General features: G+C 37.1%; 1 protein-coding gene across 3 annotated transcripts in view; it reads left to right on the forward strand.

The window, feature by feature from the left end:
- The window catches only part of SLC44A1 (solute carrier family 44 member 1), a 185,197-nt gene that overhangs the window by 81,842 nt on the left and 76,122 nt on the right, over nucleotides 1–27,233 (forward strand). For all 3 annotated transcript variants that reach the window (XM_058523704.1, XM_058523703.1, XM_058523705.1), the window contains exons 4-6: nucleotides 5,797–5,933; nucleotides 18,744–18,837; nucleotides 26,202–26,371. In XM_058523704.1, the coding sequence (XP_058379687.1) occupies nucleotides 5,797–5,933; nucleotides 18,744–18,837; nucleotides 26,202–26,371 (401 nt within the window). The remainder of the gene's footprint in view (nucleotides 1–5,796; nucleotides 5,934–18,743; nucleotides 18,838–26,201; nucleotides 26,372–27,233) is intronic.

Here is a 27,233-nt window from a genome sequence, read left to right on the forward strand (position 1 = left end):
GGTGGAGTACAGATCCGGGGCTCTCTGCAGCCTCCATTTAGCAGTAGCAGAAGCCTCTGCTAGGCTGTCATGTTTTTCCTTTTGGTGTGATTCACTAATGGCAGCATACTCTGTAGAAAGGGGCTATAAATTGTAAATTGATGTGAGGTAATAATTGGAAAAATGATCAGGCTCCATTTTATTCCCCTCTGGGGAAAACACGTGTCAGGAATCTCTAAAGCAGAAGGCGACGGAGGGCTTTTCATCCAGCTTCCCAGCTTTACTGCTGCAGTGCTTCCGTCCTGATTAGAGAGGAGAGAAGCCAAATTCGGCAGGAGGCGGCCAGCAGACCTCGTATCTGCTTGCCACCTTTTGCTCCAAAAAGCGTTGCTGCAGAGAGTTGCCATGGCAGCAGGAGGCAATTTAATGGCAAAGGCTCATCTCTGGAGCAGCGCTGTTGGTGCCCCAGCCTTCCCCTCTCTGGCCTTCAACCCAAGGGGCTAGCTGTACCAGCGCAGCACTGCGCCGTGGCCATTTGAAAGCACGTTGCCTAATGGAGTAGAGCTGTAAGATCCTCCAGATTCTAAGGATGGATACTTCTTCTGTCCCCTGCCTCTCCTTGGCGCATAGCCCTTTGACGTCCCACTCTATAGTCCACCTTATCAAATTATTTTCAGTTCCTTAAATATGCTCTTCCATGCTTCTGTACTTTTATACATGCAGTTTCCTCTGCCTGGAATGTTCCCTTCACCAGCTGTCTAGAAAATTCCTACTCATTTTCAAAATGTGGCTTAAATACTGCCTCCTGCTGCATAATGCTTCCTCTAACCCCTTATCCTCTGTGCAGAATTACACTGTTTCCTCTGCCATCTCAACCTTGCCACATATCACATGATTTTGAAATGACTCTGTCTTTTTGTCTCTTCTTCTCTAGACTGTAAGTTATTTGCATTCAAGAACTGTTTTCTATGAATTTCATATCCCCAGGCCTAGCCCAAGAGTGGGCACATAGTAAACACTTAGTAATGTTTGTTGAATAAATGAAGCGTTTCCATGTCATCCTATTTAATCCTTATCATGAGAGTGTTGCATCCACAGAGAGGACAGCACTGTGCCAGGTCCAGGTAGGGCTTCGTCTGCTCTGGGGTTTGACCTGATTTAATCGGCTGACTTGATTGGTCTGTAACTCACTCTCCATCACCTTTATTCTCACTTCCCAGTTTGAATTGGAGTGGCAGTGGTGGAAAGAGCAACACTTGGGAGTCAGTCTTCCCAGGGTTCAAGTCATGTGGCCTTCGGTTAGTAACCCAGCTTGTCAATCTTACTTCCCTCTTTGAATTAGGATGTGTGAGGACAGTGCTAAGATGCTGTGTGGCCCAAAGTAAATTCTCGGTAATCTTACTTTCTTTACCTTGCTCTATCTTCTGTGAAAAGGGTGAAAGCACGATAGAAGTTGAAGCTAATTTGGAACCATCCCTGGCATCTTCATCTGCATCAGGTTACTCAGTGTTCATCTTCTTGCTCTGAGCACAGCTGTAAAAGTCTCCCCATTTTGTGGTTCTTGTCCCTCCTCCTGAGCTTCTGTGCATCTGTCATCTCAAGTTCACTGTGTATAGATATTTTATTTAGATCTCTTATTTAGGTCTCTCTCCTTTCCTTCCTTTTTGGAGATAATTTGTTATTTCAAGAATTATGATTTAAAATGAATTTTTCTCTCCTTCAGTAATTCCCAGAAACCATCCCAACTGTAATATATATTTACAGGCCTTATCTGCTACCCTCTGTAATGTTTGCCTTACAGTTTGGTCTGAGCATTTTTCTCCATCCCCCTTTTAAGTTCAAAGCCTGCTTAGGCTGTTTTGCACTTCTCTTTGCGAATGTGTTCTTTTCAATATCATGTGATCATGATGAGCGTGTGTTGTATATGCCGAGGCCTGCAGGTGTCTAGCCTGGTTGGCTTGTGGAACATGTTTCTTTTGTTGCTTCTTCTCCTCCTTTCATTCCCAGTTTTAGTGTTTTATTCATTCCAGCTCCTCTAAAGGATATAAAACTTGAAGCTGTTTTTAAGTTATTAATAGGTCTAGTAAAAGATTCACTGAGGATAGCGATGAAAATTTGCTTTTAACTTAAGTTTATGGATTATCTATGACAGTGGTTTCTCCACCCTGAAAGGATGGGGCACAGGGGCCAAGGCATGTAATCAGAGTTGCCTGAGGTGCTTTCTCAAAATTCACATGCCCCATCCCTTTCCCAACCATTTGCCTGGTAGAAGAGTGAAAGGAGGCTGAGTGTTTTAATAAACCTTTCTAGAATGTTGTATAGCCTCTAACCTGGTGTCTCTCACCCTCTCAGTTGAGAAACACTCATCTGTAGATTTGTTAGTTGTAATCTGCTCTGCCAATTCTATGCTTATTTGAGAGTTGGTTATTTGTTTCATTTCGAAAAAATAAAATTGTTGCATATAGTTCATTTTATTTAAAGTGAAAACTGAAACTAATGTAAAGATTTATTTACTTGGCTAAGGACATTTTCAAATCAAAAGGCAAGAAAGTGCAGTTTTAATGAATCATAAATTTGCCTGTTTGATACAAGTACTTTTCCTACTCTGTATTCAGTTAAGTGGCAGTTAGTTAAAATATAATTACTTAAACATGTTGCCATGGATTGGATGAACTTCAGAATGCTGGAAACAATATTCAAGTTAATATAGAACAGTTAAAATTATTAATTATGTTTGTAGGAAATATTTTGAGAATAGAGCAGATTGGAAACAGTGAAATTCAGAATCAGAAGGACTAGATTTGAATTTATGCTCTGGCACCTCCTAGCTCTCTTGGGCCTTGTAGTTAGTCCCTTGGGGTCTCAGTTTCATCCTCTGTGGAATGGGGACGGCCTCTGTCTCATCAAGTTGTAAGGATTAACTAAAGTCATGAACATGACGGTTCCCAGCACCTAGACATCTAGTAAGTGTTAATAGAATCTGAATTTAAGGCCTATCAATTATTTTAAACATTGTGTATGTGTGTGCACACGTGTTGTGTGTATGTGCGTTTGAATATGTGAAATGCATAGAGAATTACGTTTACTAAGTTCTTAGACTGTGGAAGTGTGTGACTTTTGAGTGTAATGGTATGTATGTATGTGAGTGTATTTCCTGAGGATACCATTTCAAATTATTTTTTTAGTTCTGTTGAAGTAGATTCTTCCAAACTATATACACAGGCTAAAAAATGTGCAGTGTTAATTTTGCAGTGTTATAGTCATTGTAGAATTCTTCTCTCCCTCTTGTGTTGTTTTTCTTGTGCTAGATCAGTCCTGGAGACCTACTGAGTTCTTATCAAGGCTAATGAATTACTCCCAAACAGATTTTCTTCCAAATGAAAATTAAATATTCGTATTGTAGTCCTGTTTTATGTTCATATCAGAAAGTGTTGAATTTAGTGCCTTACTATCAAAGATAAAATTTGTGAAAGGCAAGTAGTTTACTTAATGATAAGAATCATTGAGTATATACTGCATGCTAGGTGCTTTATGTACATTATCAATAACACTACAACAAGCTATAAAAGAGATAGTATCCAGTTTTACAGATAAGGAAACTGAGAAGGATAAATATATCCCCCCAGGTCAGAGAACTGTTAAGAAAGAGAACCAGAAAGCGAGCTCAGATGGGTCTGCCCCAGGTGTGGGATAAGGCTGCTGCCCAGTCACTAGGATAAATCGAGAGAGTGTGCTTTAGGCTATAAAAGAAGTTGGAGATACAGTGAGGGCACTTTGGGCCTAGGAGGGAGCGGAAGGCTGCAGGACAGTCAGACAAGGCATCTGTTCTCAGGAGACTGTGAAAGGCACTGTCGATGCTCCAGCCAGGGTCTAGCTGCAAAGCCCTGGAAGCCTCTGGCTTCCTCTCCTTTTCCTCAAGCCTGTTTTTCTACTGTCATGTGATGATTTCTCCAGACATTTCCCGAGGTGTTGCTCATCACTTAGGACCGTGCGCTTAACTCCTGTCCCCCACCCCAGTTCCATTTCCCACCCTCCCAACCCCCTGCCTAACAGAAACACACAGCAGGATTGTTGTGAGGATAAATGAGTCATTCTATGTAAAGGGTTTAGTACTGTGTCTCGTACATAGTAAGTACTCAATGAATGTTGGCTACCATTATTTTTATTTTTATTGTTAATAATATTGTTATTAGTGGTGGTGGTAAGTAATTCAAAAGTTTTATGACACCGTCCTCAAGGACCTGAGTGTTCCTCGCCCAGGGACTGGCTTTGTGCAGTTCGTTGCACAATTGGAATTGATTGTTTCCACACAAATGTTGTCAGAAAGTTTTCTCTATACTCAGTTCCTTGTCATCAGCCACAGAAGCACTCCGCGAATCCCACTTCCACACCACACTTTCTGCCTGGCTTCTTTTCTTTCCTTTTATCTGGGTAGAGCATTAATGGTATTGGAGTCACTAACAGGGTTACAGAAATTTCATTTTTTTAGTTTGGTGGTTTGTAGCTTATACCTGATCTTCAGGCTGGGTTCCTGGTCCCCTGCTCCACGGAAGTGTGCCGTGTTCCTCCACGTGCAAAGGCCTCTCTGGTCCATCCCACCCCCCCATCCCCACTTTTTTTTATTTAATTATTTTTCTGGTATCCCTTTATGTTGTCCATCCTAGCACATATATTGACTTGATATTTTTGCTTTTCCGTTTTCTCACCTAATTCTTATATTTGGTTATATTTCCTGATTTGAGTCATATTTCGTATAGCGTATTTTTGTATAAAGTTTAACAATGTGGGAAAGGCTGATATATGATTTTGTAAAACTGTCCATGGACCCAGTAGAATTGAGCCAAGGGCTGGAGGTCCTTCAGCTCTTACCTTGCGTGAAAGTGTTCCTACTTGTCCTCCCTACCTTGATCCATAATGTTAGCCTTTCTTATCTCAGGTAAGAGTGTTTGGCTCTGCAGTCTTTGTCATGTCTGCTACTTTATAACATTTCAAAAAATCTGTTTTAGTGTAATTTCTAATTAATCTTCCCTTTTCTAAAATATAAATGCCCAGGACACAAACGGGATAATTTAGGATTTGGGGATTTTTTGTTTATACGACGTGGACCTTTTTAATAAAAAATACTTATTGTAGTATTGAATCTCAATTCAAAAGTCATTTGCATTCTTTCTAGAAAATGAGAATTCTAAAAAGTAAAAGAAAGAAAATTAAACTCACTTTATTCTAACACCCAGAGATGACTGTAGAATATTGGTATATTTCCCTCTAGTCTCCATTCAACTTTATATATTCAATTTTATATAACTTTATAATGCATTTTTATAATTATATATTCATTAGCTAAAGTTTATATATGCATTTTTATAATTATACATTTTATATATAATTATATATTTGTCAACTAAAGTTTATGTATAAACTATAATTCATGTTAGATAGCAATATTGGGATATTCCAGTAAATTTTTTGATACAAGTTTGACAAAAAAAAAAACTAAAATTAATTATTTAAAAAATACTAAAATAGATACTTTCTGATTATAAAATATGCATTACAAAAATCGAAATATTAGGAAAATAGATCATGAAAAAAGTGAGTCCTACAATTCCTCCATCCCCACTGTTAACAATATATTTACAAGCAATTATTTTCAAAAAATTTACCTGTGATTAGATTTGTGAAATCTTTGTTCATCTATGATTCAATTTGTGAAGGAGTATGGGATAGATGTTCTTTGCTTTTAGGCTTAGTCAAGTATGCAGTTAACCAGAAAGTGTTTTGTGAAATAATATCTCAATATTTTTCTCCATGCTTTAGGTATGTATTCTTTTTGGATCCATGCAATCTGGACTTGATAAACCGGAAGATCAAGTCTGTAGCACTGTGTGTAGCAGCATGTCCAAGACAAGAACTGAAAACCCTGAGTGATGTTCAGAAGTTTGCAGAGATAAATGGTGAGACATTAGGCCATCTGAGTCTACACCCTGGTCACTTATTCTCTTAAATAGTATGTGTTTGCATTCCAGTATAAATGTATCCTAGCGTTAAATAAATCATCAAAGAACCTTAAGAAGAAAGAGAGAACTGAAAGTACTTTTGGACTTCCTGGATAAAAAATTACTGTAGTCACCTAGGGAGCTTGTTAAAATTTCAGATTCCTGGGCCCCACCCAGGGAAATTCTGACTGAGTAGCTCTTTGGGCTCTGGAAATGTGTACTTTTTACAAATGTCTCAGGTGATTTTGATGTAGCCTATTTGAGTATTTGGGAATTATTAGATAACTCTATGTAAAATTTTGGTTTTTGTTTTTCTCTTCCTAAGTATTGATTAAAAGCATTTCAATTACTGTAATTTATTTTTACCCCTGGATAACAATGTAATATATATCTATTAAATGAAATTTGAAAAGTTCAGAAAGAAATAATGGAGTGAAACCAAAATTCCACCATTTTTGATATGTTGTTATGTATATGATGTTGTGTTTTGCTTTTTTAATTTAACATTGTGTCTTACCCATTTTTCTAAGAATAAAGTTTTGAGAAACTTTGAGGTTAAATATGTGGGAATGAGCTGAGAAAACAAGCGTAGTCAATTTATGAACTCTACCTCTGTTCTCCTGGGTTTCTAATCTCTAGGTGCTATCTTCAGCTCCACATGACTCGCCTCTTCAGAGAATTTTTTTTAACCTCTCTTCGTGGAGGGCCACATACTGATAGCGCCTCCAGTGTTTTTGAACTTCCATGAGGTTTCATGTTTGTATTTTGTGTGTAGGAATCCTCAGAGCTGCCTTAGTCCTGCCCAGATTCACAGGCTAGTTCTATTCCTTGGAACCAGGGCTGACTCAGGCATGCACGGGGTATAACTTCTAGCTGGGTAGAGAAATAGCCTAGGGTATAGTAATACACACACTAGCATGGCTCCAGAGTCTTCCAAATGGGAGTGGTAGCCGTCTAGGGGCAGAAGGGCTGCTGCTTTCTGGACTGGCAGTATTCCTGTCCCACCGCTACATGCCTGCAGCATAAAATAGTGAGAAGAGCATGGGATTGATTTGGATCTGGATTCTAATTCTGCTTCTGTCACTGACTGGCTCTGTAATGAGGAACAGAAGGTGTAGCCTCTCTGAGCCTAGATTTCCTCATGTGAAAAAGTGAAGATTTAAAATAATGCCCCTCTTGGGGGCTGACCCGGTGGCATAGCGGTTAAGTTTGCACACTTCACTTCGGCGGTCCGGGGTTCGCAGGTTCGGATCCCGGGCACAGATCGACACATCGCTTGTAAAGCCATGCTGTGGCGGTGTCCCGTATAAAGTAGAGGAAGATGGGCATGGATGTTAGCCCAGGGCCAATCTTCCTCAGTAAAAAGAGGAGGATTGGCAACAGGTGTTAGCTCAGGGCTAATCTTCCTCACATACACAAAAAAATAAATAAATAAAATAAAATAATGCCCCTCTTTTAGGTGGTTTTAAGGATTAAATGAGATGATGCATGAAGAATACTGGGCACTTGGTGGACACTGAATAAAGAGGCACCCACTACTCTTTAAGATCTCATTTTCTATTCCCATATGATATCCTAACCTGTGTTGATTTGCTGAGTCTCATACCAGAACTATCAGCCCTGTCATGATCAGGTTTCTTAGAGAGGGACGAGTTATTCCTTAAGGGTTTTCTAAAATCTTAGACAATGTGAGCATATACACTGTACTCTGGGAGTTGGTGTCGTTGAGTGGTTCAGAGTGTAAGCTCTGGAGCTAGATTATCTGGGTTCAAATGTTGGTCCTACCCCTTAAAAAGTGAGACCCTGGACAAGTTAGTTGATCTCTCCATGCCTCACTTTCCCCATCTATGAAATAGGGATAGTATTTGTACCTAAACTACTTCATAGGGTTGTTATGAGGAGTTAATACATGAAAAATGATTAGAATGGTCTCTGGCAAATAGTAAGTTGCTAAAAAAGAGTGTTGGCTACTGCTGTTACATCATCATCATCATCATCATCATTATCTTCATCATCATCATCACCATTATTATTCCACCAATGGAATGTAATAGTCTTACTGCCTCCAGTCTCTATTTCCAGCTCACTTACATACTGCTGCCATATTAATATTCCTAGAGCTTCAATCACATTAATCCCTTGCTCAGAAATCAGTGGTAAAAAAGTAAAATAGGGGCCAGCCTAGTGGCATGGTGGTTAAGTTTGCGCACTCCGCTTTGGCGGCCCGGGGTTTGCAGGTTCGGATCCAGGCACAGACCTAAACACCACATATTAAGCTGTCCTGTGGCAGGCGTCCCACATATAAAGTAGTGGAAGATAGGCACAGATGTTAGCCCAGGGCCAGTCTTCCTCAGCAAAAAGAGGGGGATTGGCAACAGATGTTAGCTCAGGGCTAATCTTCCTCACACACACAAAAAAGTAAAATAAAAGTCTATATATCTTACCCTGGCATTCAAAGTGATGATCTAGTGTTGAACATGTTCTCTTCTAACATGTTCTCTTGAAACTACTAGATGTGAGTCTTGGTCCCTTGAACCTGACTTTTCATCTAGAGGGCTAGAAGAAAGCTAGTTCCTTGTCGGCTGTGTTGCCTGCTGTGATGATCCACTGGGGAGAAATGCCCCCTGCTGCCCTGCTGGCATGCTTTGTTTCCAGCCAGTATCCTTCTAAGTGAGTAAGATACTGAGATTGGCCTGTTAAGGTCCTGTTAAGAAGACCCTTCTGGTGAATTGCCCAGCTTTGTATTTCCCACAGTGTCTTGCACAAAGTAGATGTTCAAGAATATTTATGAATAAACAGTATTTCAGAAAACAAACTTCTTAAATTGGTGCCTTGCTACAAAGGCACCCTTAGGCCTTTGAGGCAGCTGTTTGCAAAATAAGTCCACAGATTAGGCATAAAAAATAATAATAATAATGGCACCATCAACAAGCAGGCAATAGAGGATGGGAAAGATAATATTTTTACAGGCAAATAGAAAAACTATAAAATTATAGTAGAGAGGGAGCCTTTGGTGTAGGGGCCTAAACACCTTAATTTTAACAGCAGCCTTAAGTTGAAATTTCTGAATTTCTCAAAAAGAATCTGTATTGTTCTTTGTTGGTAACTTAAAACTGGACCTGGTAAGATTTCATCCCAATATAACTTTTGTTACTGAGAGAATTCCTGCATATCTTCCCACCACCTTTATCTTTCCATCATTTGAGGTGCAAATTGATTTGGAAGAAGCAGGTAATTTTTATTTTTATCTATGTTCACCTGTTGTTACAGCTATATTTCTGTTAGAAAATACACAGGCCCTTTGACCTAAGATCTGTAGTTCTCAATCATTAATTTCAGAGTGGAATATCTTTAAGAGATAATTTAGGTTTAGGTGGGAAATTTCCAAATCTGTAAGAGAGAATTGTTAAAAGGCCATGAAGGAACCTAAATGCATGAGCAAACTGTAAAAGCTCTTATGAGAAAACATAGAGGAAAGCTTCATGACGCTGGATTTGGCAATGATTTCTTGGATATGAACCAAAAGCCTAGGCAACAAAAGAAAAAAATAGAGAAATTGGATTATATCAAAATTTAAAATTTCTGTGCCTCAAAGGATGCAGTCAGCTGAGTGAAGAGGCAACCCATGGAAATAGGAGAAAATACTTGCAAATTTTATGTCTGATAAGGGGTTTATGTCCAGAATATATAAAGAACTCCTATAACGTAACAGTAAAAACAAACAACATAATTTAAAAATGGGTAAAGAACTTGAATCCTCATTTCTCCAAAGAAGATACATGAATGACCAATAATGACATGAAAAGATGCCAAACCTCACTAATCATCAGGGAAATCCAAATCAAAATGACAGTGAGATGCTGCCTTACACCCATTAAGATGGCAACTATCGAGGAAAAAAAAAAAAAAGTACAAAACAGAAAATAACAAATGTTGGTGAGGATATAGAGAAATTGGAATCCTTGTGTACTGTAGAATGGTAGAAATATAAACTAGTGTGTCCACTATGGAAAACAGTATCAGGTTCCTCTAAAAATTAAAAATTTTACCACAGAGGATTTTTTAGGGCAGTGAAAATATATAATACCTTAATGATGGAAACGTGTCATTATACATTTGTCCGTGCCCATAGAATGTACAACACCAAGAATGAACACTAATGTAAACTATGGGCTTTGGGTGATTATGATGTGTCCATATAGGTTCATCAGTTGTATCAAATGTACTAGTCTGGTGGGAGATATTGATAATGAGGGAGTCTGTGCATATGTGGGGGCAGGAGGTATATGGGGAATCTCTGTACCTTCCTCTCAATTTCGCTGTGAACCTAAAACTGCTCTAAGAAATTAGTCTTCAAAAAAAATAGATTACTATATGATCCAGAAATCCCACTTTTAAGTATATTTCCAAAAGAATTGACAGAGGATTTCGAAGAGATATTTGCACATTCACGTTCATTGTAGCATTATTCTGCCAAGAGGTAGAAGCAACCCAAACGTCCATTGATGGGTGAATGGGTAAAGAAAATGTGGTATATGTGTACAAGGGAGTATTAGCCATAAAAAATAAGGAAATCCTGTCATATGCTACAACATGGATGAACCTTGAAGACATTACGCTAGGTGAAATAAGCCAGTAACAAAAAGAAAAATACTGCATGATTTCACTTATAGAGCTATCTAAAGTAGTCAAACTCTTAGAAGGTAGAATAGTGGTTTCCAGGGGTTGGGGGGAGGGGGAAATGGGGAGATGGTGTTTAATGTTGTCTAGTTTCAGTTTTGCCAGATGAAGACATTCTAAAGCTCTGTTGCACAACAATGTGCATACAGTTAATACTACTATACTGTACATTTAAAAAATGGTTAAGATGGGAAATTTTATGTTATGTGTTTTTACCACAATTAAAAAAAAAAAAGGAAGGAAGTGCTGACACATACTACAGTATGGATGAACGTTGAAGACGTTATATTAAGTGAAATAAGCCAGTCACGAAAGAACAAATACTGTGTGATTCCCTCTATATGAGGTACTTGGAGTGGTCAAATTCAGAGACAGAAAGTAGAATGGTTATTGCCAGGGACTGTGGGAGAAAGGAATGAGGAGTTACTGTTTTTTGCCTAAAGAGTTTCAGTTTTGCAAGGTGAAGAGTTCTGGAGATGGACGGTGGTGATAGCTGCCCAATAATGTGAATGTACTTAATGCTACTGAACTGTACACTTAAAAATGGCTAAGATGGTACATTTTTTATGTGTATTTTACCACAATTAAAAAGTTCATGAAAGAGGAAGATTCTTTTTGGGGTAGTAACTTATTAAATGATCATTTTAACCCTTATTTTAAAATACCAGGTAAAATAACATTTTTCTTACCAGAATGAAAAGACAATATAAATCCTTTTCGAAGAATTTTATGTTTCCAAAACAATATTTGAAAGTACTTTTTAACACTTACAACCACCCAGTCGTGTGAACTTTTGTTATCTTTACAAATTATTTAGAATCTTTATAAGGGAAAGTTCTTGGTTCCTGTAGTAATGTAAGAAATACATTTATTAGGCAAATAAAACATTTCCTCAGTTCTTTGTTTCTTTTAGACAAGAGGGAGTTGTTTTCTTGGACACTTAAGTTGGTGGAATGCTTCTGTCAAGTATGTCTGTCTAGAATAGAAAGTTTGAAAGATATAGCTGGGGATTAGATTGGTTCTTTGGAGTTGCTGCCATATTACGAAGAGCTTGGAAAGGCAAGCAGAAGAATTTAGGTGAATATAAAAGTATGAGTTTTAGTACATGAGTTGTCTGGTAGGTATACAAATCTGGATTTTATTATTAAGGTTCATAGTTTATATATGACACAAATATCGTAAATATATGATGCTGGAGAATAAAACAACTTAAAAACTGCCTTTGAAAGTTAAAGTTGCTGAATACCATAAGGAGTCAGTATTAAACTTCTTTAGTTCCTTATCTTCCTGCAGTAGTGCGTGAGTTTCCTGGGGGCGGGATCATGCTGTATTCATCTCTGAATATCCAAGCCCTAATATATGACCTCACACAGTAGCTGTTCATAAATGTTTTTTGAAGAGACAGTGAACTGAATTTCCCTCTTCATTTCTATTGCCACTTAATAATTTCTTTTCCTCAATACACGTTCTCCTTTGCTCAATTCTGTATCCATGTGAGTTGCCGCCAGCAGGTAAATTGTTTAGCTTCAATCTAACCAGAATTGCCGTGAAATCAGTTCTTTTTATTCCTCTCTAAAGAATTCATTGCATTCATTCATTTATCTCTCTTATACATACTCTCTAAGTGATTATTTATACCTTTTCTCTTAGGCCGTCTTGTTCTTCCTCTTTCCTAACCTTATGCCCTACAGAGAAAACTGAAACCATCTGGCGAGAGCTCCCATATGAGTTCTTATTTTCAGCAGAGCATGAATTCCATCAGCTTCCCTTCCCTGCAATTTCCGATGAACAGGTTTCTTTCCTTCGTTATTATCAATATTTTTGAAAACTCAGATAGTGTATACATTGAGAAAAGAATCCCCCTCTCTCTGAAGCTGACTTAGCTGTATGTGAGATACTCATCTCAGCCCAGCACACCATGGCAGGTGGTGAAGGGAGGGGAGGTAATGCCTGTTCAGACGGTTCTTCCCCCTCCTCGCTCCCCTCTCTGCTTCTGGCCCCACCACCTCTGGCCCGTAGTCCACCCTTCGCTTTACTCCACTGTCCCCGTTGTTCACCATGGGCATCCGAGCCTGAATAGATAAATCAGATGTAAGCCCCGTGTTTTGTTTCAACGTACCATTTATTCATGCCTACTTTGTGCCATGCACTGTGCCGGATGCTTTGCATGTCATTTCATTCTTTCTACTTGCAATCTAAATTCTAAACAGCAGTTTAGACATGAGAATAACCTGTAAGGTTATTCTTACAGGTTATTCTTATTCTAAGGGCTGACTGCATGTTCTCAGTTGGTGCTAATATTTTACATGGAATTCCTTGTTACCTTTTGCGTTACTCTTATCAAACTATTTTGTAATATATATTCTGTTTTCCCTAACACAGTAGTAACTGGCAGAAATCTTATTTTCCTTTTTTTTTGTGCTCCATTTATAGCATGTGAAAAAGCACTCCCATTTAAAAAGAGTGCTTCTTCAATGTCCTGTATTCTGTATAAATTCTGAGAGCTTTGTGACCTGCTGTTCCCATTTTGAGTAGAGACTTGCAGCTTGGTGCTTTCTCGGTGATCATTGTTTTGCCGTTGAAAACCTTGAAAGATTATGTAATGCATTCAGATAAAATTTGTAAATACAATAAGCCTTTGATTATTATTTAGTGTCTAAGTTTAGAGTTAGTATCAATAAATGATCAGTATATTACCCTCTTTCTTACCAGATGGTAGCAATACATCTTAAACCACAGGGTTAATGTGGATTCTTTTTGGCACAGTGAACCAAAAGATTGGACTTGGTATCATTTGTAAATGAATGAAATGATCAGCCCTAGCAACTAATTTAATTGCCTCCAAGTCAGAGGCCAGCAAGGGAAGCTTGATTATTAAAAAAGGAAAAAAAATATCCTTACATTTGATAATACAATTTTAACTAATTCCTTCATTCAACAAATAATTAATTAGCATTAAGTATGTGCCAGAGAGACAAGGTACAGTCCCCACGTTTAAGGAGCTTGTATTATAGTAGGCAGTCAAACTTCTCTTTGTCCTCCACGATACCTAGTAGAAGTCTTGCACATACGTGTCCAAAGTTAATTCACTTAGCAGATACTTGTTGTGTGCCTAGTATGTGCCAGTAGTGGCCGACAGGTGATGTTATACCATGAGCTGGTTAATGGATGCTACTTGGGAATTGCAAGTATGTCCATGCTTTTCATTAGTTACTAGAAATTAAATTGGAAGATTGTCTTGCATTGTTGCAGCATATAAATATATCACACTTTTCTAATTAGAGAGAGAGAAAGGGGTTAAACTCATTGGACTTCACACAGCAATGTAATTTGTTTTTCATAATGAAAACTGTTCTACATTGAGAGATTTTCTTTTTTTATTAACTACAACTTTCTAAATCACCAATTTTAAGGAATCTTTTTTTTCCTTAATTTGAGTGTATCCTACAGATATCACTGTGATTAGCACATCAAAATTTTAAAGCAAGAAGAATTAGCCTCTGACTTACCAGTTCTTTGTTTTGTATCTTTGTTTCAAATAATTTCGTGTTTTAGACCAGTGGTTCTCAACTAAGGGTAATTTAATTGTCCTCTCTCTCCCAGACATTTAGCAGTGTCTGGAGACATTTTTGCTTGTCACAACCGGGTGAGGGGTTAGGGGATAGAGACCAGGGATGCTGCTATACATCCTGCAACGCACACGACAGCGCTCTACAACCAAGAATTGCCCAACCCAAAAAGTCATCAGACCAAGGTTGAGAAATTCCAGTTTAGGTAGTATACTTTGTAATGAATGGTGAAAAGCATAGAAACATTATATATAACATGTAACACCAAAATATAAGAGATTAGAAATAGCTATTTCATTTTTTTTTTTTTCAATCAGGATGTCTGTTTTATTCAACAGATGGCTTTTTAGTGCTGTCTATGTGCCAGGAGATAGAAATTCCAGATATTTTGAAGGCATAAGGTCCCAGTTCTCAAACAGCTTACATTCTAAAAATAGAGATGATGTGTAAACCAAGAAGTTACAAAATAATCTGCTAAATTTATAATAGAGCTAAGCAGTAAATGGCTTGATTTGGGTGCATCAGAGGCAGCTTGACAGAGGAGGTGAAGCTTGAGTAGTTGGTAGAAATTCTTCTCAAACTTGAACACTCACTCAGATGCTAGTTAGGAAAGGACAGCCCAAGCAGAGGAAACAGCATGTGAAAAAGCCTGGAACCTGGTTAAACAGCAAGAATTGTAAGTCCTTCCTTATGTTAAGATGAGGCTAGAGTTTTAGATAGAGGCCTGCTTTAGTTTGGAATTTATCCTGAGGGCAGGGATGTAATACAACTAATACCCAATTTACAGAGACCCTTCTGAAGGTTGTGTGCAGGATGGAGATGAGAAACCCTTTGGGAGAGTAGTTTAACTGACCCAATAAGAGCGCATGAAGATCTGAGATAACACGGAAAGGTCTCTTTCTCAGGACGTGGCATCTTGAATGGTATGGAAATGCGGTAGATAAAGAGGATACAGGATGACTTCCATGTTTCATGTTGGGGAATTCCTGGGTGGTGGAGCCATTAACCAGGATAGAAGATATATGGGAGGAGGCAGAGCAGATTTGGAGAGTGGATGATGGAAATGTTTTTTTTCAAACATGTTGTTTTTGTGGTATCTGTGGAACGTATGTTTTTTGCCCAGGAGCTTGTTGAATACTTGTCTGATTATGATTATTAGGAATGACACGGAGGAAGCATTGTGGCCTGAGAGTAAAGAATTCTATTTCTCAATTTGCCAGTGATTGCTTATAAAGCCTTGGAAGTATTACTTATGTTTCTCATCTGTAGTGTTTGGAGCGTGGTGATGGAAACATACCTCCTGAGGGGGTTGTTATAAGTGATATTGAGCTAAAGAATAAATAATTGAATGTTATAAGGCATTTGAAAAATTGTAGTAGTTAAACATTCTGGGGGCTATAGCAACCATTTACCAAGATAAATGTTTATATACCCAAGTTAGGTTCCTAAGATCACTCATTTTGATGGCCTTTGAATAACATTGGCTGAGTTGCATGGATTGCCTCTGGTGTGGTTTAGATAAGGTTTATTTTTTGTTTTAGACTTTTCATTACTCAAGTATCGTTTTTCCCTGCTTTTTGCATTAGAAGAAAATCATTGTCTTACTGTTTATGACCAAGCCTCTTGTGCTAAGTATTGTTTATACTTATATTATAAAAAAAATAAAAAAAGACACTACCTTAAAAATGTTCGCTGAAAATGCATTAGCTAATAAGCAGGAAAAGAAAAACTTTCGTAAAATGTTTGCCATTACTGGGTTATTTTAATGTTCTTCATTGAGGCTTCCCTGTCTATCAGCCCTTTGAGTGGAAGCAGTTTAGGGTTTCTTCTGATTGTTACTACGAACACATTGTCAAGATCTTTTTCCTTTAATCTATTTAGTACAGGATCTATTTAGTACTGGCGTGTGTCCCAGAATACCATCAGAGATAAGGCTATTATCCTTTCATTGGCTGTTATCCTGGGAAAGTATTTATAGAATTGAACTCTGTCGCATCTGCTGACCTCCTTTTACCTGAAGAAAGGTGGGGATGGAGATGATGTTCCCCGAATTCACATGGAGCGGTGTGTGTGACAGCACTGACACAAAGGGCTTTCGTTAGGGCCTTTTAGATTGTGCAAATCGATTCCATCTTAGACTCTGAAAGAAGTTGACAATTCAGATCAGGATGGTGATGATCATGTTGGGTGCTCTGCAGTTATTGGCATAGTTGCTATTTTTTTGTGGGCAATTCTGTAACAGGACTCCCAGCTATTTCAGGATTATCTAAAATGTTTGCTTGCCATTGCTGTCGTGTTTTCTCTAAAATTGCTATAAGTAGAATCTAGTGGCATTAGCGTCAACATGAAAGACTAATTTCAGAAGAGTTAGGTATTTAATATTCATGCTTAACTGAAAAAATGTCATTAAAATGGAAAAGAATGATCAAAAACAGCTTCAAAAACTTAGTTTCCTATTGAGTCTATCTGAAGAAGCTGAAGAAACATGAAGAACAGTGCCTTGTAACTTTCAAGTATCGCTTTAAACATATTTTACATTGTCAAATTACTTGAATTATATTTATATAAAATAGATGCTACATGTGTTTATGTAAGTATGCTACTAAGGGCCATATATTTAAACATTTAACAAGTTGGTTGCTGGTTTGGAGGCAGCATTACTGAATTCAGTGCAGGTTTGTGGCTTTCTAAAAATTCTTTTGATTGATAGAATAAGATACAAATGAAATAAAATCACTCCTAATTTTGTTGTCCCAGCAAATCTTTTTTCTCTCTGTTTCCTTCCAGTTCCTTCTCACATCCTTACACAATGTTTTCATAATTAATTCAATGTTAAATTTGCCATTTTCACTTCATATTATATTTTAAACTTTTCCCATGGTGGTGCAGTCTAAAAGTCCATTATTGCTATAATATAAATGCAAAGCTATTCTATTTCTATTTATTTATTTGTGTGAGGAAGATTAGCCCTGAGCTAACACCTGTTGCCAATCCTCCTCTTTTTGCGAGGAAGATTGGCCCTGGGCTAATATCCGTGCCCATCTTCCTCTACTTTATGTGGGACACCGTCACAGCATGGCTTGATAAGTGGTGCATAGGTCCGTGCCTGGGATCCGAACTTGCGAACCCTGGACCGCCAGAAGCAGAGCGTGCAAACTTAACCACTGCGCCACTGGGCTGGCCCCTTTATTTGTATTTAATAATAAAATATTTGACCAAATTTGTAATCTGTAGGAACTTCAATTAATGTAAACAGTTTACATGATATAATGCAGCAGGTCCTCAGCAAAATTAGAACTAGAGCCTAGATCGCCTCAGTTACCGAAATCTGTTGTACAATGAACAACTAGTATTCTAGTTACTGTCTTACAAAATTAGTAGGTCAGTAAAATAAGACTTATCAAGGATTTGGTGGGCTGTCTCTATCTGAATTTTATATATTGTTTAGGTGTGTATTAGCTATATAGTTAGAGAAATTGGTGGTGGTTTGCATAACTAATCTAGGATTGAATTTAAGCTGTTTTTAAACTATCTGAAAACTGGAAATCATTTTATCAATTTACTGACTTTATCAATTTGTTCAGTTTATTCACAGTTAGTGTTTCCTGCCTTTTAAATAAGAAAAAAATAATGTATTATCTGAATGCATATGCTCTACATGCAGTGATTTTAAATATTTAGTAATGGAAAACATACGAAAGAGAGATGGCTTGTGTAGTTGAGGATGGGTTTTGTAGTCAGAGATCTAGGGTTTAATCCCAGCTCAGCTGCTTAGTAACTGTGTCATCTGGGACAGGTTATTTACCTTATCTCTTAGCGTCTATTTCCTCCTCTGTAAAGTGGGCTTAATAATGCCTGCCTAATAGAGTTGTGGTAAATGACATAATTAATATATATATGGAGTGAGAGGAGAGGCTCACCCCACCAGTGACTTTCTAAGAGTTCCCAGCATGATGGGAGGAGGAGACAGCTCCCTCACCCATCCCCAACTCTCCTCCTGGGATGAGAAATTTGCATGGGGAACAGAACAAGCTTCAGGGATGAGCTGCTCTTGTCCTAACCCTCAGAAGCACGGGGACTGGCAAAAACTCCTTGTTTATTCAGTGGGAGAATTTTATCATGTTTCTTTTGTTCGGTTATTTGGAGACATTCCTGGATGCAGTTTGGTCAGTTACAATTAAAACTTGACTCTTTAAAATATATACTTATATATACATACATACATATATATATGTATATCTCATCTTATATAAGGCCTAACATATGGCAGACACTCGATAAAGGTAGTACTACTGTTGTTATTACCCTTAATATTATTAATTAAAATTTGTACATAAATTACCAGGGAAGAATCATTTTTAAATGATTGAGGACTGATACTATAGACCATATCAAATTGTTATTAATTCTATAATGTTTGAAAGTTGTATATGTTAACATTAACATATAAAATTAAAGTGAATTAAAAAAAGAATGTTTTCAGACTCTGCCAGTTAACATACAGCTTTTCTTTCGACAGGCTCAGCACTATGTAGCTACGACCTAAAGCCTTCTGAATATACTACATCTTCAAAAGCTTCTGTTCTTTGCCCCAAACTACCAGTTCCAGCGAGGTAAATTTTATTGTATTTTGTTAGCTTGTGACTTTTCTTTCTGTAGGTAGATTTTAAACTGTGTGTGTGTTGGCCGGCCCCGTGGCTTAGTGGTTAAGTGAGCGCGCTCCACTGCTGGCGACCCGGGTTTTGGATCCCAGGCTCGCACCGCCGCGCTGCTTCTCTGGCCATGCTGAGGCCGCGTCCCACATACAGCAACTAGAAGGATGTGCAGCTATGACACACAACTATCTACTGGGGCTTTGGGGGAAAAAAATAAATAAATAAAATCTTTAAAAAAAAAAAAAAAAAAACTGTGTGTGTTATTCTGAGCAAAGAGTCACTGGATGATACCTGTGGCCCAGGTCCAGTACTTTTACAACAAAATTTTAAAAGTGGTAATAGAAATGACAACGTGTATTTCATATCTTAAAAAAAAATACACACAAACAACTTTTCTTGATCTTGGATATTTTCAATTTCTTTTGGGGGTTCACTTTTTTTTAATGCCATAATTTTTTACATACAGAAAACTGCTGAATCATTATAAAATCTACAACAAAACTAGAAGCCAAGTCTCACAGTCTCCAAAGATTCTTTGAAGTGGATCCTAGTAGTACTTACTAGGATTAATTTTTAACGTAGTTTGTAAATTTAAAAACTATGCCAGTGATTATTCTCCATAGTTTCAGGCTATATCCTTTAGGTACGTTCTCTGTTATAGGCTGTTTACCATATCTTATCCAAGGTCATTTTCAACAAACATTTATTGTTAAGTACCTACTGCATATAATGGATATAAAGATGAAACAAGAAATGTTCTTTGTTTGGAGGGATCTCACAGTAGTTTATAAGTAAAGCAAATTTTAAAATTATACATAGATTTTTTAAAAAGGAAATAAATTCTCAAGCATTGTAGAATATATCCTCAGAATTAAGTGTAGTACAGGGTTTAGAGCATGTCTAGTCTTGAGAACCTTAGTGTGTATCACTAACCATGTATGACATGAGTTGACTTCTCCAGGAATGCTGAATCAAAACCACTTTTATTGTATCTCAGTGTATTATAGCAAGCTATTGGTTAAAATTTGGAGACTGGTGTCTCCTTTCCTTTTGCTTGTTTATGGGTGTAACTAGTGCTTTATTAACTTGAATTTGAAATTTTCTGTTGAAAAGGAGACAAAGGATATATCAGTTACATTGATTTCCAGCTCTTTCAGTCTTGTCAAGTTGCTATTGAAATTAAAATTTAAAGCCTGTGGATATAAAAATGAAAGGACTGTTTTAAAAGATACTAAGTAAGAAGGACCTACAAATTTTGGGCTTAGAACAATAGGCAAAGAGACTCCATTCATGAAAATGGAGAATATTAGGGAGGCTGTGACAGTAAAGAAAAGGAGGTCCTTTGAATAGAGTCATTGAAGAACATTTATCAGTATAAAAACAAGAAAAGCCGTGTTGTCTTATCTACTCAACGGTTAAAGCCTCTTTTAAATGCATCCCTTGAGTATAGAGTCACTATTTTAAGGCATAAACGTTTGTAAAAGGATGACCAGAAAGCCTTGCTTTGAGAAGGAGGTTGCTCTGCTCCTATATAATATGGATGGGGCAGGGATAGGGGGGCAGCTCCTGTTGCAAATCCTCCTCTACCTCTGGTCTCTGACTCTACCGTGTTGAGAACTGCCTGTTCCTGATTATCCTGGTCATCTCCAGTCTTGGCTGCACACACACGCACATCTCATACAGCACCCTAAGGGCATTCACTAGAAGACAAAACAGTAATAGGGCGTGGGTTTTAGACATGGACAGACTAGGCTTCTAACAAGGTCAACCACTAATGTCTTAGTAATCCAAGATGCAATAATGAACCTATTCCATCTGAAAACTGAGTATATACTATGTTTATGCTGTATTTAAAGGTCCTCATGGTTTACTTATTTTAGTACCTCACAATCTAAGTATCTTATCACTTTTGTCTGAACTCAGCCTTTTGGAAAGTAAAGGAGAAGGAAAAGTTGATAGAAAAAAGGCAAATTAGGGCCTTGTATTTGGCAAGCAAAGTGAAAGGATTTGAAAACAAGAATAAATTTGTTTTAATAAAAAACTCAGGGCATTACTCTGTTCCACACATAGTATTAGCTACCAAATCTCCAAAGATGAGTAAGATCTAGTCTCTGCCTTAAAAAAAGTAGGGGCTGTGTTTTTTGTGACTTTTTAAATATACTCCAAAAGACCAGCACTAGGCAAACCTGTGATGCAGGCAAACGGCCCTCGGCATCTTTCCCATCTCTTTTGCTGTTCTTCTAGGAGCATCCTAGTGGAGCAGAAAGAGCTGAACTTTGAGTCCAAATAGGCCTGGGGGTGAATTTTCTATTCACCCCCACTTTCTATTTGTCAGCTTGAGCAAGCCTCTTAACCTCTCTGTGAGCCAAGTTTCCTCATATGTACAATGAGAATATTAGTACCTCTGTCATAGAATTGTTGTAAAAATTAAATAAGATAATATGTGTTAAATATCCATTATTATGCGTGGCATTTGGCATAGGGAATGTTATTTTGCTCAACCTCTAGAGCCTCCCCTTTCCCTCTAACCTTCTTGAATACCCAGACACCATCTGCAGCTGAAGGCGGTGCCTGTTTTAGAGGACAACAATTGTAGACTAGTCTGCAATAAAACACTAGCACCACATAATTGCCAAAGGGTGGCTATTCCTAAGAGCTTTGGAATTTTAAAAGCAAATGCCTAGAAAGGGCCATATTTTATCCAAATTCATAACTCTCTGTTGGTGAAGTGCTAAGCATGGTAGCAGCAGGGAGACTAGCTAGCCCACATACTTGCAATGCTCAAGGGTTTAGGTGCAGCTGGAGAGAACTGCAATGCTAGGAACAGATTACACAAATTCAGTTTATTCATCAAACATTGATTTTGGTGCCTCTGGATGCCAGAAAGGATATTTGGTGTTGGGGAATTAATAACATGATATGGAAATGAGAAACTAATAGCCAAGAAAAAAAATGTTACCTATTTATCTTTATTAAATGAAGGATTCAAGGTAAATTAACATTTTTAAGTTGTCTACTGTGTGCCAGCCACCACAAGCTTCTCATATGTATTATCTCATTTAACCCTCACAAAAGCCTATATTGTCCCTAGTTTATATGTGAGGAAATAGAAGAGAGGTTAAAAGAGTTACCCAAGGCCTCACAACTAATTATTAGAAATCAGATTTTGAATCTAAGGTCTTGTAAAGTCTATACCACAGTTAGTTTAAAAAAAAAGTACAGGAATGAAAGAAGAGAGAAAAGGAATGAAATGTATGAAAACTTTGTATTTTGTATGAAAACAAAATATTGCCATTAGATTCTTGACTTACTTATTTCCTGCCTTTCCTGTGCTATAGAGATATTACTGGAACCCTTTATTATTATTCTTTCTTAAATAAAACATTTAATTAGAAATCAAGTGTAATTGCTTATTTATAACCTGAAGTGTTAAAATAATTGTGGGAGATGTACACTCCTGTCTTCTCTTATGAAGGCGTATGGATAAGAGATATTAGGGATTGTTTGTCACAATACTTTGAGGGAGCTCATTAACTGTGATAGTCTGACTTAAAGGTAACAAAGGGACAGTATGTTTGCCAAGGTAAGATACAATTTTCCTATGAGTGGCTAATTTTAAAAAAATCTTTAAAAGACTCATTATAAGTTCGTTTTGTTCTTGTTGACTAATGTTTCAATAATGTGAAACAGCATCAGTTCGTAATGGGACTACATTGACTTCTTAAAGATTCAATATTCTGTGGGCTTCGAAAGGTAGAAAAATCTTACTATAAATAGAATTTTTTATGCTTGTCCTCTTAATTAAGAGGCAGAAAGTGTGTTATTTAGGTTAGACACTAAAGTAGAAATAATCTCATATAGCGGGTTCTCAGAAGTATTATTTTCTGAGAGGTATATGAAATCAGCTAACTCATCTCTTCTTAGATTCATTATATCACATGGGATTTAAATGGTAAAATATAAGACAAACCATTTCAATGCCATGATTACTTAGATTTTTGAATAAGAACATAAACTCGTCATGGTTGGTCAAATTGTTCTGTTAGGGGAAAAGTTGAGAAAAAAGAATGACATACAAGGGAATCTAGTGCTTTATAATTTAAAGTGAAGTATTTAATTTTATTTTTTACTACTCTGTCTAAACATCATCTTCTCTTTTTTTTGGCTTCTATTTTTGTTGTTCCTTACCAGTAAGAGCAGATTTTGACCATCAGGTAGATGATGTAGTTAATCAGCTTGTGCTAATTTTATAACCTTCAAATTTAGATCTGTCAGGGATTTTTTTTTTTAACTGACATAGATTGAATTATAAGGGACTATTGATATTGTGCGCCACTTCTTTGAAAGATCCTTGTAAAGCACTCCTTCCAACTGGCCAAGTGTTTATATACAGTGTAAAAATGACTTGAAGGGGTAGAGCAGATATTACTCAGCATTTCCTCTTAAATAAAAATGAAGGATTCGAATTTTAATAGTATAAATCCTTCCCTTTTCAAATCATCTATCCTCATTCTAAGTCTGAAAAACAGAAAAATACTAAAGGTATTGGGCATGCTGCTCCTATTAATTTACAATTATTGATCTGTGGGTGGGCTCTTTATTATTATTATTACTAAGATCTGAAAAGACTTACAGAGGACTTACTCCTGCCGTTTCAACTAACAGATGGAGGAACTGAGAGAGAGGTGGAATGACATGCAGCTGTGTAACATTAGGCGAGTCACCTGGTGCTTTTGAACCCAAGTCCAGTTTTCTTTCCTTTATCACAGGCTCCACTCTCTTTTGGAAATGATGTGTATTTCTCTTTGAGTATAAAAATACATCAACATCCTGTTAGGATATGGGAGACGTAAGTGGAGCCACCTCTGGACAGCAGATAAAGTTCTCTTATAGTTCTCTGACAGGAAAAAGGAAACGGGAGAGCAGAGCCAAGAAAATTGGTGGATATTAAAAATAAGAAAAAGACATCAGCATCCTTAAGGTGGATCTATGTTATGTTCAAGGTTGGAGGCAAGTGAATTATACAGAGGCTACTGCAGTGATGATAAGGTAATAAATAAAGCAAATAAAGATGTAGATAATCAGGAGCAGAGAGGACTTTAGTTTTGAAGGACAAAGAACCAGGCTTTAGTTAAAAATATGGTTAGAAGTCCTTAGGGGCGAGCCTGGTGGCGTAGCGGTTAAGTTTGCATGCTCCGCTTCGGCAGCCCGGGGTTCTCAGGTTCGGATCCCGGGCATGGACCGACGCACTGCTTGTCAAGCCACGCTGTAGCAGCATCTCATATAAAGTAGAGGAAAGTGGGCATAGATGTTAGCCCAGGACCAATCTTCCTCACACAAACAAAAAATATATGTGGTTAGAAGTCCTAAGACAGGGACATTAACCTGGTAGGGACAGTATCTAGACAGCATCAGGAGAAAAACAGTTACAGGTCACAACAAAGTTGTCAGTTTAAAGGTTTCTTTCCCAAATCTACCTCCATTGACTTAGGAACTTAGTAGTTCTTCCTATTTGATTCGTTCCTGTATTATTTCTAACTAAATCCATTTCATTTAAAAGTATTCTGTAATTTAATATCTTTTTACATCATTAGTGAAACAACTTTTGGTCAAAAAAATGATAGCCTGCATACCTGTAATTCAGGCATTACTCAGAATGCTCTGGTTTTCTGCAGTTTCTGACACAATATCAAATCTTTGGCGTTAACTTGCACTGACACCATTTTGGAGGTATATACAAATACACCACAGGCTACAAGAGGCAAATTTTTTTAAATGAACAAAAATCATGTCATGTTGTCACATCATCATTTTTGGATACATTTTACTGAAGCATAACTAAGATAAGGCTAGATCTTTAAAATTATATTATCTATTGTTCCATGTAGATAAACAGCGTAGAAGGTGTTGCTTATTCTTACTCCCAGTAGTACTCATTTACCAACATGTAAGAAAAATCAATACACAGTTCACTTATAGTCTTATTGTTTTCTGAGGAAGGAAACAAAGATAGTGTTTTGCTTCGGGTCATATAAGGTTGCTTGGCTGAGATTAGGAACCTTGGAATTTGGTGTTCAACGATATAATCTTATCCACTAATTTGACCAGAATACAGTGCCAACCAAGAATGAAAACAAACTTATATCATTACAGTCAAAAATGTTATGTTACAGCTGTGACTGATAGTCCCACAAATAACTCTCAGAATGTGAGATTCATGTTAGTGATGGCTAAATTTTAAATTAATGCACACGTAAGTGTGTATTCATGCATGGACGCACATACGGGCTCTCTTAGAATCTTAACAATTCACAACTGAGAGCGTGTTCGTGGAGCTTTGTTTAAAATCTCTCATTGATTAGATGTATACCATGCTCTCAGAAGCTGAAGTGGAACCATATTATAACAAACCAGATTTATGTCACAGTTCACACACGGTTTTGTTCCTTCACAGGTAAAAGCTGCAGTCAGAATAAGCCTGATAGAACTGATTACCTCTTTTTTAGACACAAATAATCTCATGATAATAATAACATGTAAAAAGAAAGGAAAATAGCCCAGAATCCCATCACCCTAACAAATCAGGGATTTTTCATTTGTTTATATTTTTTCTGTTCTTATTCTTATGGATATATCTTTTATACAGAGGTGCAATCATCACATTAGACATAAATTTTTGTTTTTTCCCCTTGTACTATTAACGTCGTGTTTCCATACATTAGTATTCATGGTTATTGTTTTAAATAGATGCATATTATGCTGTATATTGAGGTCTCAGAGTGACTAATTTATATGAGAGTTATTAAGCTTCTGCCCCAAACAAACATTCCTCTATATGCTGTTCTGATAGAGGAAACAGTCTGTTAACGGTGGCACATTTCAAGCAAAAGCATGTGTGCCTTTTATTTTTAAATAGCTTGTTTGTTTTCAGTTCAATGAAGTATATGTTTGTAAGTTTTGTCATCTGCCATTGATTGATATAGATGTGAAGGCTGAGGAGTTCAAGTGTTTGGTTTTGCTCTTGGTGGTTTTATATGTGCGTATGTGTGTGTATACGTGTGTGTTTCTTTTCAGAAGGGGCGGGTAATGTCTTCTGTTGGAATATGCACTCCACCCTCTGTGATAAGGTTGTGGTAAGATTTGCGTCACTGCCCATGACAGTCATCTTCATAGCATTAAGCTCACAGCTCTTAGCTCCCATATGATGTGTGGAGGGTGGAGTGTATTGCAGTCATATTCACCTTTCATTTGTGTGTTTGATGTGGCATTTATACTAAGTAGGAGTAATTTTTTTTCTGATTTTTTTTTTCTTGTGTCACCAGTGCACCTATTCCATTCTTCCATCGCTGTGCTCCTGTGAACATTTCCTGCTATGCCAAGTTTGCAGAGGCCCTGATCACCTTTGTCAGTGACAATAGTGTCTTACACAGGCTGATTAGTGGAGTAATGACCAGCAAAGAAATTATATTGGGACTTTGCTTGTTATCACTAGGTAATTGTTTTTCTCATTATTAGCTATTGCATAGTACTACAGTAGAAGACTGTTCTGTCTTTTAACCAAAATATGAATACAACTGGGGATACTTGTCAAATGTTTAACTTCCCATAGCCAAAATAATTGTTTCAGATTATATATAGTTAAAAATATATACATAGTTTAAAAATTTATGTATATATATCTGAAACTCATTTCCCTTCTTTTTCTTTCAATGGAGAAAACTGGTGTTTTCCCAAACTTTGGTTACTAAGTCTATAATAACCTTTAATATGATAGCAGGAGGCTTCTTTTAATGAATCAACGCCCCTTTGTTTTTAGTTATGATTCAAAAAGTCTTATTTGCTTATAACAAGAGGCCACATATTCTCTTATATATTTTCATTAAAGAACATAGATTTCTGATAGATTACTTTTGAAATATGTAATTTTTTTTTCATTGCTACAGTTCATAATAACACAGTATTGCTGGAAAAATTAGGAAATCTCCACTTGTTAGCCGTTGAGTTTTCTGACCAATAAGTAGATAATGTAATCAAATAAAATGTTATTTTCAAGATGTAAATTCCCTATATTATCCTAGGACTATATGTAGCCATATCAGAATATAGAAACCTTTTTAGTTGGGTAGGAACCAAACAACTATTTCATTATATAAGTAAAATGAGTATTTATACCTGTTAACAACAGTTATAGACACTGAGAAGACTAGCTGTATTTCCGTCTTGTCATGAGAGAGTATTTTCTTTTTGCTTAGGTAGTACTTGACTCAATTGAAATAATGCTGTCCATATGAAAAACTATTTCTGTGATTTTGAAACACTCCCATCTGTTTTTGGTTCCTGTACATTTGTTGCAA

This window comes from Diceros bicornis, chromosome 28 (genome assembly GCF_020826845.1).
Source record: "Diceros bicornis minor isolate mBicDic1 chromosome 28, mDicBic1.mat.cur, whole genome shotgun sequence".
Classification (NCBI taxonomy): Eukaryota; Metazoa; Chordata; class Mammalia; order Perissodactyla; family Rhinocerotidae; genus Diceros; species Diceros bicornis.